This window comes from Grus americana, chromosome 6 (assembly GCF_028858705.1).
Source record: "Grus americana isolate bGruAme1 chromosome 6, bGruAme1.mat, whole genome shotgun sequence".
Classification (NCBI taxonomy): Eukaryota; Metazoa; Chordata; class Aves; order Gruiformes; family Gruidae; genus Grus; species Grus americana.
In genome coordinates, this window is record NC_072857.1 from 30,466,288 (window position 1) to 30,485,325 (window position 19,038).

Genomic DNA, 19,038 nt, shown 5'->3' on the forward strand with positions numbered 1-19,038 from the left:
CTTACAGTTTCCCAACACAATTTTTATATTTTATTTCAGTTCATTTTCTGTTTAACAAATACTGACGTGTTCTTAAATACAAATCTTCTTTCAGGAAACAAAACAAGTGTGCTCTGAGACCAGAATAGGTGATTCCAATCATCTAGTCTGGCTCTTTAAAGGCCATTTATCACAGGATTTCCATGATGTAACTTGTATACCAAACCTGTAATTTTTGGTTGAGCTGAAATAATTTTCAAAACACATCTGAAAGAAAATTGTAACAAGTAAATAATTCACTTCATGTTTACCTGCCTTTTCCTTATAAATTTAACAACAAATTCTGCAAATAGTAGCACATAATATATTCTTGACATTACTTGTATGAAGTTGATAAGCATAAATGTTTATGAGGTTGAAGATTATTGTAGCAGTCTTCGTCTTGTTATCATCTGGCTGTGGAAGTGTTTCTCTTTTACTCCCTGTCCCAGGCTAAAAGAACTTCAGTAAAGGTTAGCTGTATTGAAGGAAAAAATATTAATTAAAAAAAAAACAACCAAGGCTTTGAAGCTGGTGGGTATTTGTAGTTTTTAGGAAATATGTGGTACAGAAATGTGACAGTGTGTGGCAGCTTTGCATGTAATTGTTATATAGCAATATGAACTTCTTTAAGAGGGGGGAAAAAAGTGAACAAAGTATCTCTTAAAATACAGTGTCACTTCAGGGATTTTTGTTTCTTACTTCTGTTCAGGCAGCTGTTAACCTGCAGGTCCTGTCAAAAATAAACTTTTGATGAAACCGTAACTAAGAATTGCTGTCTTCATATGTCTAGTATGGCTTCAAACAGCTCATATTTTACTGTCTCCTCAGTTTATCCCTTTTTAGGTCACTATTCTTAGGTTTTAGTCTCTAGTATTAGGCTACAGCTTCATTTCACTTCATCAGATTAAAATTTTCTGGGACCTTAATGACTTCCAGGTATTGCCAACCTGTAATGAGATCACACGGAAAGACAAAATGACCCTTGTTGCTTAGACCTGTTTAAATATCAAGCAAAGATGTCTAATGATGCCTTGTTTTAAACATTCTTGCTATTGCCTTGAGAATTAAATTTATGAGAATTCAGAAGATTTTAGAATATTGCTGTGGTATATAAAATGGAAAATAATAACAGTTGTCCTTGCAAATTTTCTTTTTTTTTTCCTGAGAATTCCAACATACTTTTAGAAGAGCTAAATCTTGCCGTTTGAATGAGAAGCCTCAAAATTCTTTAAGAACAAGGTTTAAGAATTAAAGTTCTGCTATTAGGATTCCTAATAACTGATTTTATTAAACTGCTTTACATCGAGCTGTATCTAGAACTGTCATTACAATGTCTCACATAATTTGTTCCATGATGCTTTTTACTTCGTTCCACTTGTCTTTTCTTTGTACTATATTTGGTAAGGGAGCAAGAATGGGATGATGTGTTTGTCTTAAATAATGTACATTTTGGCCTGAAGCACTGAATCTTTCTTTTTCCTCCTCCCCCATTAATGTGCAGTATTTTTGACTAAAAGTGAAGAGAACAGTTTTGTCATTGTTAGAAAATGGGACCAGTTGTCCAAAATGCAACTTTTCATATTGTTTGATATTACATAATTCTACTGGAAATGTGTTAAAAGCTTTTCATTGGGGTAGGATTTTACAAAACTAAGTTTTGCTGCCAGACCTCTTATTTAATTTCTTTTTCCTTTCTCTTCTAAAGGTAAGAGAGAAGCAAAAGAAGTAAGAAAATGCTGGGATCAGAACGAGGTGTTGTGGAAGAATGGCTGTCAGAATTCAAGGTGAGCTGAGAAGATGAATGATAGCTAGACCATTGGCTTTACTCCACAGAACTTTTGATTTTCTTTTTTTTTTTTTTCTTTTAATATCCAGTAATGTGGTGGGTTGACCCTGTCTGGGGGCCAGGTGCCCACCAGAGCCGCTCTATCACTCCCTCTCCTTCACTAGACAGGGGAGAAAAGGTATATTCCCTTCTTAAATATGTTATCACAGAGGCGCTGATTGGCTCGGCCTTGGCCAGCAGTGGGTCCGTCTTGGAGCCAGCTGGCATTGGCTCTATCAGACACAAGGGGAGCTTCTAGCAGCTTCTCGCAGAAGCCACCCCTGTAGGCCCCCCCCCGGCTACGAAAACCTTGCCACACAAACCCAATACAAATAATTAACACTTTAAATATCTATTACTTGATCTTTTGACTTATAATGCATAAAGCATGCAAATGTCTATGTAAATGAGTCAGTTGGTAAATAATAAACAATGCATAGTTCTAATAGTAGTTTATTTTTATTGTTTATTATTGTAAAGCAGAACACCGCTATAGCAATGTGGTTTTTTAAAAGCGTATATTTATGTTAATAGAATTTAACTAGTAGCTGGATAATGCTGCCCACATTTCTAATTGAGCAACTTTTTTATTTTTAAAAAATTAGTAGAAATGTTTGAAGCTTAAAAAAAATAAAGAAAAATATTTGGCTGCTTTTTTTTCCTATGATCTGCATAAAATTGTCGTGAAGAATCTGAAGTATTTTTAAGCTATTTTGCATGTTGATAATTGTGCTGAGTGAAAGGTAGGATAATGCATAAACAAGAAAATTTCATATCAGTCATGAAATCCAGTTAATCTATTATTTAAATTAAGAATTAGTGATTCCTCACATCATTGATGATACACAATAAGTCATTACATTCTGTTGTTGGAAATTTGAGGAGCCAAGGATGCAAAATCCAGAGACATGGTTGCTCGGTGGGACTTGAGGCTGTCCATGATCATTCTAGATTATCCATACCTCTTAAATAATTTGAGTTGATTTGATAAAGACTTGGAAAAGTGCCTGTTAAATACAGAGTATCAAGAAAGACAGTCCTCATATCAAGCTGGAACAAATGATTTTATGAAAGATAAATTTGAAACTTCTTTTGGATTTAACCCTAAAAGTTGGTATGCGCCCCCAAATGCTATTCACATGGAGAAGAACTTGTATTGAATGAACTAGATTACAAGTCTGAAAATTTACTGAACTTCAGGAATTTTTCTTGATGCTGGGATGAGACTGAATCCTTTTGTGGATATCTTCAATGCTTGGAAGCAGTGATTTATCAGGGTAACGCTTTTTTTTCCTTCTTTTTCATTAGGCATTACCTGAAACACAAATTTCCAGCTATGCAGCTACATTGCACCGAAAAAAACCACTGGTACCAGCTCTTTATAAGGTCATTCAAGACCCAAATAATGAGGTAGGAGACTTTAAAAAAGATTTTTGTTCACATTCTTATATCTTCCACCTCTACAACTAAAACTAGAGTTAATTGAGAAGTAGATATGGAGAGGAAGTTTCTTTGATTCTACTGTAGTCTAACATGGGTATCATCCCTCATTTTACTCTTGTTTTTTGACAGTTACTTTAATGCCTTTCTGGTAAGACAGAACCTCCTCTGCTCCCAAAAAATACGGTTTATGCTGTCTGCTAGATTTTACTTGCCACAGCTGACTGTTACACTTGATTTGGCATGAGGTGTTTGTTTGGGGGGTTTTTTTTGCTTTTTTTTTTTCCCCCTCTGGGAAACCACCTTTCAGTCATAACAGAGACAAAGTAGGCCTTACAGTGAAACTTGGTGAGACCAATGTGTTTCTCACCTGGTGGCTTATTACAGTAGAAGATGAAATCAATTTATTAAATCCTATTAAAATAACCAGATCTTCTTTTGCTTATAGTAGTATCATGTTTGTGTAATTTGGTTTACACAGCTGTAAACAAGAGCAGAACCAAGGCCCCAAAATATAAATATACACAATGAAAACTTAGCATACCCTTGTACATAATTCATTTTGCAATTGACATTAAACTGAGCTTTCTATTCCATTGGCTTCTGCTATGAGCATTTCTGGGAAGGTGTGTGAAATATAACTTCTGAATAAATTATGCAAGCATACCATTCTGTACTGTGTAAACTACTTCAGATAAAATGCTTCAAAATGTTTGATTTATCATCTGTGATCACTTGTATTGTTTATAAATTAAATGGCAAGTGTATGCAGCAAGGAAGGTCTTTATTTTCCGAAGCACAGCTCAGCTGCTTTTGGAAGCTGAATGCTTGATTGAGCTTAAAGGAGATCGCATAATGCTCGTGCAATTAAAAAACAAAAAAGCTTCATAGCTGTCAACTTCATTTCAGTGTTACAAATAACTTTCATAGTGACCTTTTTCTTTGTACCGTTATTCTCTCCAACCTGAAGCCACCATTGCTGTTGTCTTTTAGTATATATGTATTTGTGTGTGTTTATACTTCTGAAAATGCAAAAGCTCTCTTTTGCTTTGAGAATAAGCATTTGACTTTTTTTTTTAATGATGCAAAGAACCAGATTTGCATAAAGAGTATCTTCTTAAGGGCGTGACAGTAATCTTATGTTATTGCACACTGATGCTTGTCAAATATTACTCTTTGGAACTGCTGTTGCTGTTTGGGCCTGATTCTGATATCAGGTACAAGATAAGCAATGCCAGACTCAAAGATGACTAACTTCAGGTTCTGCTTGTTAAGGCAGTATGTATTACCTTGTACTTCTTCCAAACTTATCTGTGTGTGAGGAGTATAACCATAGTAAATTCTTTACTTTGCATAATTCTGTTAATATTTGGCTTTAAGTGAGGGGTTTTAAAAATATGCTTTATAGGGCATTATTTGTTAGAAGGATAACTGATTGTTTTTGAAGATAAAACTTATGTGGCAGACTATTATAAAAATGCTGGATTCTTGAATTTGATGGACAAGTAACTTTTTTAGTACAACTTTATGATTAAGTTGACCTACTTTTAAAACTTCCTGAAAAGGGCGAACTGTTTAGGGTGAGTGTGAATTCTTCTAGAATCACATAATTCTATCTTGATAAGACCAGGATTATTAATTTAACATGGAATTAGCACGTTTAGGAACCAAAACAACCACCCAAAGTGATTCTTTTTTTTGACGGCTGTCTACCAATTTGAGAGCTATCAAATGAAGGTAGGCATACTGTCAAGTTAAATACAATTGTTACTGTTTACCTTTTAGGTAATTGCCTGACTTTTTTAATATGGAGAAGATAATGACAGGAACAGAAAGCTACATAAAGAGCAGAGAGTGATCTTGCTCATAAACAGCTTATTTAACTGAATAATGTATTGATTTTTGCATAATATTTGAATTCTAAAGTGCTTTTGAAGTGCAGGGGTTTTATATAGTTTTATAATTTTTAGAGTTGGTTTATGGCTGTAGACATAAATGTTCTGTGGATTTTAAGTTAATGCAGTACTGAAATTTAAACATCGAATGTTCATGTGGGGCTATTGGAAAGTTCAGCTTTGAAACAAAATGAGATTACCTTTGTAATGCTAAGCACTTCCCAGACCTCGTACTCTTCAAATTATAACTAATTTAATCCATTATATTATAGTTAAGCCTAAAATGAGCACATTATTTTCTACCATGATTGAATTCTTCAAAAAAGCAAGCATTTCCAATCTTTGTCATGCATTTTGTAATATGTTATATTTAACTTCAAGGTATGGCTCTTAAGATTTGGCAAACTTGTAAAATAAGCCAATCTAAAGCTATTTATCAGCTTCCTTAAAATATGACTAGTCTGCATCTTCATGAGGTGTAAAAATGAAGTCTGCAAATTATATAATTTTCACTTACTGTATATTTAAGCCAGCAAAAATTTTGTTTGTAATTGTTATGCCAGTTGCTGTTTATGCTAATAGGAAAGCTCTTTTAAGATAAGTTTTTAGTTTGTCAGAAAAAAAGATGCGGTTACAAGAGACTTTTTTACTTTGGATTTTTTTGCCTGACTGGTTTGCTACTCTGTTTCCTTTGACTTTGAACTGAAAGATATTTGGCATTAAGAAAGTGTGTGCTAGTTCATGTTTACACTCACTACTGGTGACAAAAGCTCCATTTCCTCTGTTTATCCACTATCTTCTCAATATTTATATTCAGAGAATTAAAGCCAGATAACTAGGATGTTCTTTCTTACAGTGTCAAGTTTTGTGTTTCCAGGTGGGAGACAATCATAGTATACTTCAATAGGAAAAGCTTGGGTGTTCATGCCTTTGAAAATATTTGTGTTGTAGCATCTTTGTGATGGCAGCTTTTTCTTGTGAACTTAAAAGCTCTGAACACACCAGAAGTGCTATAGAAGTTGTTACAAACAACTTTCTGGTTTTCACCCAAGTGATTTGCAGTTGTTAAACCTTTTGTACAACTAATATGACAACTACTAGAAATGAGTATTTACATGCTTGCAGCACCAGTGACTAGATATTGCTTGTATCTTTCTAGGGAGCATGGTTTCACTTAAAAGACCAATTTTATAAAATTTTCATTTGAAAGAAAGCAGAATAAACTCAGTAACTGCTGTGGTTGAGTCTCATCTGACTTCAGCTGAAGTAAATTATTCTTTTCCACTGTTTTTAATGGAACTTGGATTAGACTAGCTAATTTCAAATAGGAAACAGCTTTGGGCTGCTGTCATCTCTAATCTAATAGAAGCACTATTTATAGCAATGTTGCTGTATATATCTGGTTTCTGGTAATATTCATTTAGCTTTTCTTGCACCTGTTATCTCCTTGCAGATATACTTGTATTTAGTGTTTCCAGAGATTTCTCCTTTTTCTTCTTTATGCTAGCTTCTTGCTCATATTTTCTGTTAAAGAAAACCTACACATTTATTCAGTGATCTCTGAATTATTTATTAACCACTTTTTTTATTTGAACATCTGAACTGTGCTAGGCCTTTCATAAAACAAGGATACATTTCTGTCTCTGAGGATTTGAACTTTTACTGTAACAGATGGTTTTAATAATTAATGTCACTTTTAGATAGAGGTTTCTACTAAGTAAATATTAATTAAGAAAGAATCTACTTCTGCATCTTTTGAACATAAAGTATTATATATGTATGAAATACTAGAATAAATATACTAGATAAAATAATACATGCCTAACTTGATAAAGAAAGCCCTAGCATTGTTTCATTAAAATGATTGCAATAGAAGCTTTACAGGCTTCTAATTTCATTTAGATCCCAAAACAAAAATTAAGTGGTGAGGTATTTTACATATATGGCTTGTAGAAATCGTGTGCTCCAAATGACTGGACTACTGTCATTCCGTATCAACGATGTCAGTGTCAGCTTTCTTCCCTCCCTCTCTTGCAGAGTCTCTCTTTGCTTCTGTTGTAAAAACAGGCTTTTAGCTTAGAGTAGCTAGGCTGTCAATCAGGAGCCTTGTTACACAAGGTACTTACACCACAGCCTTGTATAAGAAGAGATTTGTCTGATAGCAAAGTTTTATTTTATGTAGATGTCATGTTATGGCTTATGTAATCAGTGGTTTAAAAATGGTATGCTTCCTTGACCAGAATGCTGAGTGTTAGAAATGAAACAAATGTGTTCACCCTTTCTTTGGTGATACTCTTTTAAGGCAGGTGTCTTGGTAGAAAATTCTGTCACATTTATGTTTTGTGTTTGTGATATACTAGAGTAAAATACCTAAGTCTAAATATGTGTATGTGAAGTACAGTCACACAGATTTGTGGCATTGCACATTTATCAAACATTCAGATTAATCACTTAATAGAAATGTCTGTCCCTCTGCTGATAGCAAGGGACTTCTTCAAAGTTTTGTGAGGGGATGGATGGTTCACAACAAACCACAGAAGTACATCTTCATACAGCATAGCAAAAGAGCGACAGTGAATTCTACAGGAAATTCTGGGTACTAAGATTTTGATGAATAGACAAATTAACGAAAGAAGAATGCATCAAAGCCTATGAAACATACTGCTAATGCTCTGAAAGTCCTAAGCTACGTATCCCTGGGAATGAGAGTGTGTACTGACAGAGGAGTCGTATATGCCTTATCTTATCTTCTGCACTGTACTGGGTATTGCCTATTTATGCCTTTTTGTCTCACCAGTACAGCTGCTATTGTGTTGGTCAAAATGGCTTATTGCTCTAAAAAATTATATGTATAATGTAATGTTTAATATTATCATGTATCTACTTGAAAGCTGCATGAAGCATGTATGGTTAGAAGGAAGACTTATTTGAGATTCTGGCCTCTATTCTCTGACTCTGTAACCCTTCTGCATGAATATAGATGCTTTAGATTACATGGATATCTCTGTCTTTTTGGACATTGAATCCCATGAGTATTTTCCTTAGGCCAGATCATCCCATTTCTTAGAATGTAATACTAGATACTGGTCACAGACCTTATCAAAATTCCTCTTGTAATTTTTTTTTTTTTGGTAGTTTTTTACTTTGGTGTTAAAAAATTAATTAGTCATGGGAAAGGGGGGAGACAGTTTGACGTCTTTTTTTCTTTTTCTCTCTCTTTTTTTCTTTTTCTCTCTCTCTTTTTTTCTCCTGTTCATTAACAGTTCTGTGGATGCATCTTAACTATGGGTTTGGCATTGTAGACTTTTAAAATGGCAGGGTTTTTCTCATGCTTATGTCACACTGACTTGATAAGGGCCTTTTTTGATACTTGTACTGAAACCCAAAGGGCAGCTCAAGATGGAAAAATCAGTTTCCATTATAATGAACAAATGCACACTTGTTGGGTTTGAGACTAAAAAACTGTAGGCAAGAAATTAATTCATATTTCTATCAATAGACTTGTCACCAGCAGCTAATCTTTAACCTTTGTACTTTTATAAACCTTACAACTGCACCATTAAAGTTTTATGGTACACATAGTTCAAGCCATGTGTCTCTTGCATGCCTTAGCTTAGTATCTGTATACAAAGTAAATCTCATACTGACAGCCCTAGAGAATAACGTTCTCAAAGCACAAGAAGGTAGTGGCTGTAGTAAGGCCACATTTCCCAATACTACATACCAGTGCCCCTCAGGTCTGTCCTTATAGATCTCCTTAAAAGGAATGCTGATATCATTTTGGTTCATTCACTCACTTGCCGTGAAGGAATGTCATTCTTTCTTAGGCTGCAGTGGCTTATGATATAGCTCCTATATTTGCTATTTCATTCTCCCTTATTAGAGAAGCCTAACAGTAATTCATTGGCCTTTTTGCCTTTCCATAGCTCCTGGAGCCTGTTTGCCACCAGCTCTTTGAACTTTATCGTAGTTCTGAAGTTCGGCTCAAGAGATTCACGCTGCAATTTTTGCCAGAGTTGATCTGGGTATATCTGCGTCTGACTGCCAGCAGGGATAGGCAGAGTAATGGTTGCATTGAAGCATTGCTGCTGGGCATTTACAACTTGGTAAGTGAGATGAGTGGGAATGGCTGAGGAAAGCTTTGATCTGAGGTTTTGCATCACTAACCACTAAAAATAAAGTAAATTATTGGAACACCGTATTTAAAATTGTAATACGCTTACATGAAAGCATATTTAATCTGGAGAAAAGCATAATGTAATGAAGATTTAGTAAGAATGTGTTTGCCAAAATATTTTTTACAGTAATCTCTTTGGGACAAACATTTTAACTAAAAAGGATTGTCTCATGGGCTTTCTTGAACTGTTACATACTTGTGTTTGTAAGGAAATTAAGTAGCCCTCCTTAATGTTGAAAAATACAACTTTCTGTGGAGATGACTCAGGCCAATATGCTTGGTCAATTTTTGTGTGTCACTTCGCCCTGCCCCGCCACTTACTCTGAATATGTCTTTTTAAGGGTAATTTGAAGCAGAAACCACTCTGCGTGCTAGCACTTAGATACATGCATGTGTACCTCTGAGGCAGATAGTTGTCTTGAGTGGACAACTCTGTGATATTAAGAATAAGTAAAAGTAACTGTAGGTGATTAAGTTTGGCTGCTGGATGTAAAAGTGTTTTTTTTATATCTTAGCCTGGAAATGTTTACTTTTGTAATGTTATGAGGCTGTTTGATAAATTTAGCAATACTGCTGAGACAGGCATTCTCTAATGGAATTTCTGTGTTATAGGACTTTAAAACATATTATACTGAAACATCACCCTTCCCTCTACTATCATAGTAAACTCCTTCTTTAAATTGTGTATTATGTTTCTGCACATGATGAGACACAGAACAGTCAAACTGTAATTCTTAAAAAAAATTTTAAAAATAAATTCTTGTTAGATGTCTGTAGATCAGGTCTAACAGCTGGAAGATCCAGTTATTTTAGATTTATTTTGAGAGAAAAAAACATTGGAAACTGCTTGCTGATTTTTTCATACTGTATGCTGGGTTGAAGTAGCATGTTCATCTTTGTCGACCATTCTCTCATAAAGGTCCTTTTGCAGTTCCTTTGAAAGTCATGTTGGTGATTCATATTTTTTTAAGGACAGTAATTCCTTCATTCTCTCCAGATTCAGGAAGAAAGAGGCTTCAAAATGGACAGTGGCTCCTGCTATTTTTTTTTCTTTTATTAAGTTGTTGATATTTTTATGCACATATACTGAGACCGAAGGAGTGAAGCTGTTTTCTCAATACTTAGGAGGTGAAAGACAAGGATAAATTTTTTGCATTCTGCTCAATTCTATCAACTGTCCTCCCACTGTGATCCTTAAAACCTTCTACAAGTACTGTGCTACCTTGGACTAAGTTTTCACATAAACTGGAATGACTAGAGCTTATTCCTTGGAAATTTGCTGTACAAAGTGAAAACACAGGATTTGAGACTCCTTTTTGGTATAGTCTTATGTAATTGCTCTTAGTATATTTGCTTTGAAAACTGCTGGGTTTGCTTATGTAGTAGCCTAGCAACTATAAAATCTGACCAGTTTGAAAGCCTTTTGAGAAAACATTCTGTGTGTTTCTTACTGATAGAATGCCTGAAGAAATTTCGCCAGTCCCCTTGATTTCACCTTTTCTCTGTGGTGTATTTATTATGAAGTACTGCCCATTGTCAGCAAGTGACTCATCAGTCCTCATGTGTCTGTATCATTTGGGCTTAAAGTTTAGCCTTGCTCCACTATGTAATTCTATTATAAATAAATGTTATAATGTAAAGGTGGACTGGAAAAGCTTTTTGTTCTTTTTTTTGTTTTGATCAAGTCACACTGATCAAGGAGCCAGTGCTGGTTTTTTTGAAGTGTTGGAGACTGATTCTGCGAAAGTCTGTGATAGAGATCTTTCCCACTTTTTAAATACGTATGTAAATTTGCTGATACTCTGCAAACGCACAGAGACCTTGGGGTATTAATAGTCTTATCAGATCAGGACATCTAACTTCTTATTTGTTAAATGCCTTCTAAGTGTTGAAAACTATTTCCAGTCCTGTCTCCTTACTTCTGCTTGGGTTTTGGTTTTGGTTTTGTTTTTTAATGCAGGAAATTGCTGACAAAGATGGAAACAACAAAGTTTTATCTTTCACCATCCCTTCATTATCTAAACCCTCAATATATCATGAGGTAAGAGAGCTGCTGTGATATATTAGAATTGGATCTAGCAGAGGAATGAAAACTGCATCCATTTGATGCGGCAGGCCATTTTAGACGCATCTTGTTGCAGTAAGTTTTCAATGTCAGTAGTTTGCAATTAGTATAATCAAATTCAGTAGCATTGGTAGAAGAAAATGAATGTAAATGTTGAAAAATCTTTGCTGACAGTGCCCATTTTGAACGGAGGTTAGTTGTATTGTAGTTGCAACTGTGGTTTTTTGCCTCTTATGTGTTAGTATAAAAGTAGTCTTCCTTATTCTAGCTCCTCCTTAATACAGTTTGACCTTGGAATCGTGTTTTTCTTTCTCTACTGTTGTTGTACAAAAGGTCTATGCAATTAGGACAAAATTACTATAAATGGATATGTAAGAATCAAAGTTGAAAACAGCTCTTGTGGTCTGTTGCTTGGAAGTGTGGAAGCTGTTTATGATAATGAAATTAATGTTTTTAGATTTACTGTTTTCTGGATTAATCTTCATTTTTAGAGATCACAAGACAAGTGTGTCTTTTGGCTTGGGTGGTTAGCAGTTTTAATGCTTTTGGGGACCTTTTACTTATGACTTGATTTCTCCCCCCTCCTTCCTTCCTCCTCCCACCACCTATTTCTAGCCCTCTACTATTGGATCCATGGCTTTAACTGAAGGAGCTCTATGTCAGCATGATCTCATCCGGGTAGTTTACAGTGATCTGCATCCTCAGAGAGAAACCTTCACAGCACAGAACCGGTAGGTGGATGTAGTCTAACATTGGGGGTACTTCACTAGGCAGACAACAAGTCCTTAAACATTAAGACCAAATATATTATGTGTTCAGTCCTTTCTCAGCGTTAAGTGCTTGGAAAGAAATCTAGAGAACAGTCTTGGTAACCTTGAGGTATAGTATTTTTGTTGTTTGTTCCAACTTTTTTCTTCTACTAGTTAATGTAGAAGAGAGTAACTTCTCTGTCATTTCTGTGTCTGTCAGGAATATCTTTGGCTCTATGTCTGTGAACTCAAATTTTCCTGGAAGCGTAACAAAATTCAGCTTTGGCTCTGAGGCTGTGACTGCTTTTTCCACAGGAAATAGTGCTGAGGAGTGAGGAGCTGAGTGGATAGACAGAACTAGGAATGAGAGATATTGCCCTGCTGTGCTAGTGACTGCCAGCTTTATCTGTGTCTAAAGCCAGCTCTGGGAAAACTAATAGAATAATTTTGAATGAACTGCAGACTTGTCCAGTTCTATAACTGTCCAAATATTATGCCATATGTCATTTCCTCCATAGTTCCTGCATATGCTAATGAATTTCAGAAATAATAATTTTAAGTGTTTAATACTGAACCTTTAATAGCCTGTTTCAAGTTAGGGAATTATAATGAAAGAGGATTTCAGGATTTGTGTGTTGACTTCTGACACTTTTTCCTGTGGGGTATTTTTTGAGACTGAGTTGTAGAATTTTTGTGTTAAATTCTGATGAAATATTAAGAATTTAAGCCATGGAAGGTTTTGCTCTTTTCTCTTTTCAGGTTTGAGGTGTTGAGCTTTCTAATGCTGTGCTACAATTCTGCTATTGTCTATATGCCTGCCTCTTCTTACCAGTCACTTTGTAGGATGGGTTCCAGGTGAGACACTTGCCTTTGAAATAGTCTCGCAGGGTGCATCTAGACTTCTAAATAGTCATCCAGCAAAAATGAATTTACTTATGTTTAATAACTTAAATATTTAACTCTTGGTCAGTCTTGCAACTTAATTGGAAATTTGAAGCTGTGCTTGCATAGAGATAAAACACATGGATTATCTTACTACTGCATGGACTTTCATTCTAGTTATGTAACTTTCTGTTATTTAGGGGAAAAAAAGCAATTTGGGGGAAAAATTAGTTGAAGCTACTCAGACTGATTTGCATTTTTTTGGATTTACCTATCTTTCAGACATTTTTCAGTATGATCAGCTTAAAAATCCTGTAAGGAATGCCACCAGTTTCCTCACTTCCAAATATTAATGCCTTGCTTCTGAGGATTGTTTATATGAAGTGCTTGCACAATGTTCTGGGTTTTAGTGGTTTGTTTGGGTTTTTCTTTGGTTTGGGGGTTTTGTTTTTGTTTTGTTTTTTCCCCTCTTTCTTTCTTTCTTTTTTTTTTTTTCCCCTGATAATAACATCCCACTTTCTGGAGAATTCAGCACTGTGATTTCTCAAACTCTTATACATGCCCTTTATATAACCTTCTACTTGAATAGTCTTAGAAGCATCTGGTTGGCAAAGATCCCTGCTTTTTGTTCTAAAAAATCTCAAGTATATCAGATTTTCCCATATGTCTCTTTTTACCAGCATTTTTGTCAAATGAGATAAATTCTCTCTCCTGCTACCCCCAAACAGAGGAACCTCTTTAAATGTTTTTTGGTTTAGTTTGTTTGCCTCAGCACAATACTGCCATGAAAGAAAAGCATGACATGCAATTCAGTTATGTAGCAGAGAAGGATCAGGCTAGCATCTAACAACATATATTCTGTAGTAACACACACATGCAGTTAAGACTATAGCCTGTCTTCTTTCCTGTGATTTCTGATGGGAATGGGTTAATTCTTAGTATGCTTCCATCATCTTCACTTGAGTTGTGGCTGTGCTAAATTTGCCAAATAAGTTGAATTATCCTGCATCTGAAAATTAGATCCATTCTTTGGGTAGAGAAGAAAGACAACATTTTATAGGCTAGGGATTTTTTGTTGTTGTTTTTGAAACAGTGCAGCAATTATGCATTACTGGCCATGCGTTGCTTCCATGACAAAGATTCAGATATCAAAGTTATGAATAAATTATTATGTTTTTTACAAAGACTCAATGCTATGCAGTATATGGGAAGGAAAGCCCTTTTTCAAGGGTCAGATGTAGTTTTTGTAGAAGGCAGCTGAGAGCAATTCTCAAGAATACGGCATCTGTGTTATCTAACTTTTAGATAAAAGGCAGTTGCATGCTGCCATCGTACATTAGATGGGGGATGACGTATTTCTCTTCTATACCACTGAAATGTTTCCTTTAAAGAAAGTTGGTTTTGGTTACTGAATTTTGGGTAGACTCTCCTACTTGGTGGCTGGCAGTAGAGAACATCTCGCTACTGTCATTCTTTAGAAGCTGGTTATGATTGGAAGAAAACGGAGTTAATGGCTCTATGGGAATAGCACTGGATTATCAGCAAGCCACATCTCAAGGCTCTGTTATAAAACCACTTTAATGGTTGGGAGAGCAACATAAGAATGTTCTGTGTTGTGTACTTACATAATAAATTTTGAAAATTAACTAAAATCTCTGTGATGTAAAGACATTTGTAGTCTCTGTGGAGTTAACATTTTGTTACAATGGTGTATTTTTTTTCAGGCTGTGTGTGAGTGGATTTCCACGGCAGCATGAGAAATGCTGGAAAGAACACTGTGGTAGAGTGGTGCTAGACCCTGACTTCATGGTGCAACTGCTCACAGGTGTCTATTATGCCATGTAAGTGAATTTTTTTTTTTGTATAAAGAGAAATGTCTGGGTTTATGTGAATTAAAATATAAATGCTAGTTGTTTTATGATTGAAAAAAACAGTTAAACTCGTAACACAAGTTTATAACTCAACTAGTGTATTTCCCATTACTTGCTTGCTCAGCCAGTTGGTGATTTGGAAATATCTTTGACAGCATTGAATTAGGTGATGAAGGGCCAGCAGTAGGTGCTGAGGAGAGTTAGGCTTCTGGCTTCATCTTTTCCCAAGTTTCCACTGCCACCAGATACCTTCTGTTCACAAGCATAAGCTTGGATGCCAAGATAACCTGATGAAATGCAGACCTCTTGAATGTCAGTAGCTTCCGAGGTAGCAAAAATCCATTTCTGATGGAAATTCAGTTATGCTAAGTAGTGTCAGCCTTTACATTCTTGACCCTATTTTTTTTATTCTTGAAGTTTGTCCTGATTATGGCATCAACTTTGTCTTGCTTGGAGGTTACAGGAAACACCTTTTTTGTTATACCAACATGATTAATAAAAAAATGCTTTGTCTATACTTTTAAAAGAAGTGAAGGGGCTGGGGTGTACATACAGTTGATGAACTTTCTACATCAGCAAAGAAGTGAAGAGCTGTTTGAGTTGATATGAAAGATAAATACTTGTCTTTACTTTTTAGATACAATGGTCAGTGGGATCTTGGCCAGGAGGTGTTGGAGGACATAATTTACAGAGCACAGCTTGAACTCTACTCACAGCCTCTGCTGGTAAGAAACAATCCATTGCAGTTTATGAGCTTGGTTAAGAGGAGTACGGATGTGTTTCTAAAGTGGACTGGTAATGAAAGCATTTGTGGCCATTTACTGCACTCCCAAATGCAAGGGGTTGTTAACAGCTTGCATTTTCAATATAGCTATTTATACCATACTTGAGTATTAAGCTAGGGTGTTGGGATCTCCTAGGTCTCATTGATGCTGAAAGCTAGGATTTTCTAATGTTACGATTAGATTAAAATGTTTATGTTGTTTTGGCATAAACTGCTGATGAGTGATGCAAAGAAGCTTAACTGAATGGTTGTATGCCATAAGACACTGCAAAAAAAGTGTTTTCTTTGCTTCTAGACCTTCAGCAGGGCTGAGAACATGTTGTGTGGTTTAACTGATAACACAGCATAAAGAGCAACAACAGGATAGAGCTGAAAGTGAAAAGGAGAATCATCTACAGAGTCAATGTCAGATTTTGATTGATCAAAGTCACACAGGTCTTAATCCTTACCTCCTTTGCAGAAGCAGCAATAGAATGGAGTTCTTCTGATTGTTTGGTTGTTTTTCAGTTTCCACTATACTTGCTGTTCTGATCATAAAAAGAAAGAAATGAAATGGGGAAAGTGGTGAAACTGGGCTGGATGCAGGTGGATGTGATTGGGAAGGATGAGGAGGTTGACAGAATGGAGGCATTTTGGTTTTTTATCAGATGTAGGAATGAGGATCAAAATAAGAGGAAAAATTAAGGAGAATAAAGTAAAATAGCCTATTGTCTCAGTTTCTGCATCAGAATTGTGGCTAGAAGCCTTTAGTGCTTCTCTGAACAGCAGTAAAATTTCACTGCTTTTTACATAACTGAGAAAGGAGTGGATTGGGAAAAATCTTTTTATGTGGCAATCTGAGATCTTTCTCTTCTGCAATAAGTTACGTAAAGTTATTCTCTTGATGAATTAATATTGGCTGTAAAATTTATCTACAGGCTTTCTGACACTGCTGCATTTTAAATGCTTGGTATCCATTGAATTATTATAATAGTTGGTCCCTTTTGGAAATGACTCATCAGTCCATCAGATTGAATGTTTTAAATTAAATATTGAACCTGCTGAATTGGGCCACCCTGTCAAACTTCTACATTTAAAAGGTGTGTAGGAGGATCTGGAACTTAATTCAATTGATGCTATTACAATTTTCAGTCCCCATTGTTAATTTTTAATCAGTTTGTCCTTAGAGATTACTTCTAATTGTAAGAATCTTCTAGAATGTCTTTTGTTTTTTCCAAAGCTACTCTTGCCTCTCCATCCCATTGTCTGGTGTCAGTGACATCATGACATCACCAATTCTTCCCCTTTCCCCAGTTGGCAGGTTTTCATGCGTATTTGTGCAGGCACATCTGTGGTGGTTTCTTCTTAATACTCTGATCATTGCTTCCTATGTTGTTTTACTGCAATTTTTTTAAAAGCAGCTTTAAGAAATTGTCAGTTTTATGTAAAAAAAAAAAAAAAATACCTGCATGTCCTTGGCATCATGCTATATATTCAAGCAATTTGACTTTTTCAAAGTCCTTTCACCTCGTTGCATTCTCCAGGAGATGTGTATAATTTAGCAGCATTGTAAAATTTTGTATTTTAAACTTAAAACTACTGACACCAAATAAAATACTGTCAGTGCAGCATCCCAAATAAATTTCAAGTTCAGCCTCTGCCTATGATTTCCTAACAGCACCAAATGCTTTGAAGTCCATTTAATATTCAGACAAACCCCCATGTTAAGGTTATTTTTAGATATCTGTACTCAAGCTATTTGTATAATTATGGGAGTGCCATCAGTCATCATTACAATGAGAAACATCGTGGTCCCTGTGTTTGGGCTTGTCTCTTGGAGAAATATTTTTGACAATATAGTAGATCCATGTTTTTATTTAAATAGGTTTACATTGCCTGTGGACTTAAAAAAACCCCACACAAACAACAAAAAAACCCCAAACCCCTCCCCCAAAAAGTGCTGAAATAGCAGCATCAGCAAGCTATGAAATATCTGTAATGTAGAAGCTGTCTTCTTTCACTGTAACCCAGAGATTGCACTGGAAAGGGCAGGAAGTAATGCAAGGGAAAGGCTTTTTCTGGGGAAACTATCTCTGTTAAGAAACACCTGGGTATTGATTTCATAGTCATGAAAACTGGGAGTTTCTACAGAGGGAAACTAATCACCGAAACTCAATATTACTACCAAGCTAGCCTGGACCTGGGGAGTAGCTCAGTTCCAGTCAGTCCGTCCTTTCCTCTGAGCAAAAGAGTTCTGCACTTGTTTCAGACAGAAATCCCTGTCTTCAGTGCACAGATGCACACGTTTTCTTAGCCCAGTACACAAGAAGTGTGGATCAGCAAGTCCCTATTGTGACAACACCTTTATCCAGTGTATTTTATTGATGTACTTACTGCTTTTGTTGGCTGTTCTTTTAGTTAGAGCTCCTTTCTAGTAGGCAAGAGTGGATGTCTGGCCTGAAACCAGCACTCCTTTGTCATCGATAGTTGCAGACTTGGCTTGCCAAGTCTGAATTGTGCTGTTTGTTTATTTTCCTGCCTTTCAGTGCTGGATTAGACACAGTGAACAAGTTTTTTTGCATCCCAAAGGATCACAGTTTTGGGTTTTTTTCTGTCAGAGAAGGGCTGTGACCCATTCAAACTGGTTGTTTAGATTGTTTCAAAGTTTTACTCTTGCATTGATTTTTATCTCCATACGGTTCTTCTCAGTCTCCAGAAGTACAATTTGTGCTGTTAGAAAGCGCCAGCTGTTAAAAGGTTTGACAAGCAGAAGTGCTCTGTCACTTTTCTGGACCTGTTGCAGAAGTCTTCTGCTACTAATTTTTAGATTTTGATCCTATATACTGAGAAGGGTACCTATTCAAAAGAGAGCACACCTCTAGTGAGTAAGAAGATGGGAAGGCAAGCCATCGTATACTGTTAAACTTGATCTGCTTTGGTTCAGTACGGCAGAAATGAGTTTCTGAAGTCTTTAATGTGATCAAGGATAGGATGAATGCGGTTTGTACCATTTCAAGAGGATGCCATGGAAAAAGGCCTATGTGTAAATGGTAGAGCAGTTCATAGGTGCTGAGGCTGAGAGAATTGGCTAGAAAAGGGCAAATCAATGTTGGACAAGTGGAAGGCAGAATGATAAGGAGCATTTCTGTGATGGTGCCAATAATCTTTTGTGCTGGTTAGAATCAGACAGGAAGGCAGTGGAGATGATGTTTAATGGGGAGTTACAGGATCACAACAGCAGCTGGAGACCAGGGTCAGCTATATGGCAGCTATTCCAGCCTCCCAGGAAGTGAAAAGTCTTTGATTTAGTTAATATCCTGTGATCTCTGGCTTTGCTGATTGAAACGGTT

At 36.0% G+C, this 19,038-nt stretch overlaps 1 protein-coding gene across 14 annotated transcripts in view; it reads left to right on the forward strand.

Annotated features, from left to right (window-relative positions):
- LOC129207999 (hyccin 2) overlaps positions 1 to 19,038 on the forward strand; it is a 78,522-nt gene that overhangs the window by 23,211 nt on the left and 36,273 nt on the right. For all 14 annotated transcript variants that reach the window (XM_054829981.1, XM_054829985.1, XM_054829984.1 and 11 more), the window contains 8 exons: positions 1,727 to 1,805; positions 3,155 to 3,256; positions 9,108 to 9,287; positions 11,319 to 11,399; positions 12,039 to 12,154; positions 12,932 to 13,027; positions 14,779 to 14,895; positions 15,563 to 15,650. In XM_054829981.1, coding sequence (XP_054685956.1) covers positions 1,755 to 1,805; positions 3,155 to 3,256; positions 9,108 to 9,287; positions 11,319 to 11,399; positions 12,039 to 12,154; positions 12,932 to 13,027; positions 14,779 to 14,895; positions 15,563 to 15,650 — 831 coding nt within the window. In that variant the 5' untranslated portion in view covers positions 1,727 to 1,754. The remainder of the gene's footprint in view (positions 1 to 1,726; positions 1,806 to 3,154; positions 3,257 to 9,107; positions 9,288 to 11,318; positions 11,400 to 12,038; positions 12,155 to 12,931; positions 13,028 to 14,778; positions 14,896 to 15,562; positions 15,651 to 19,038) is intronic.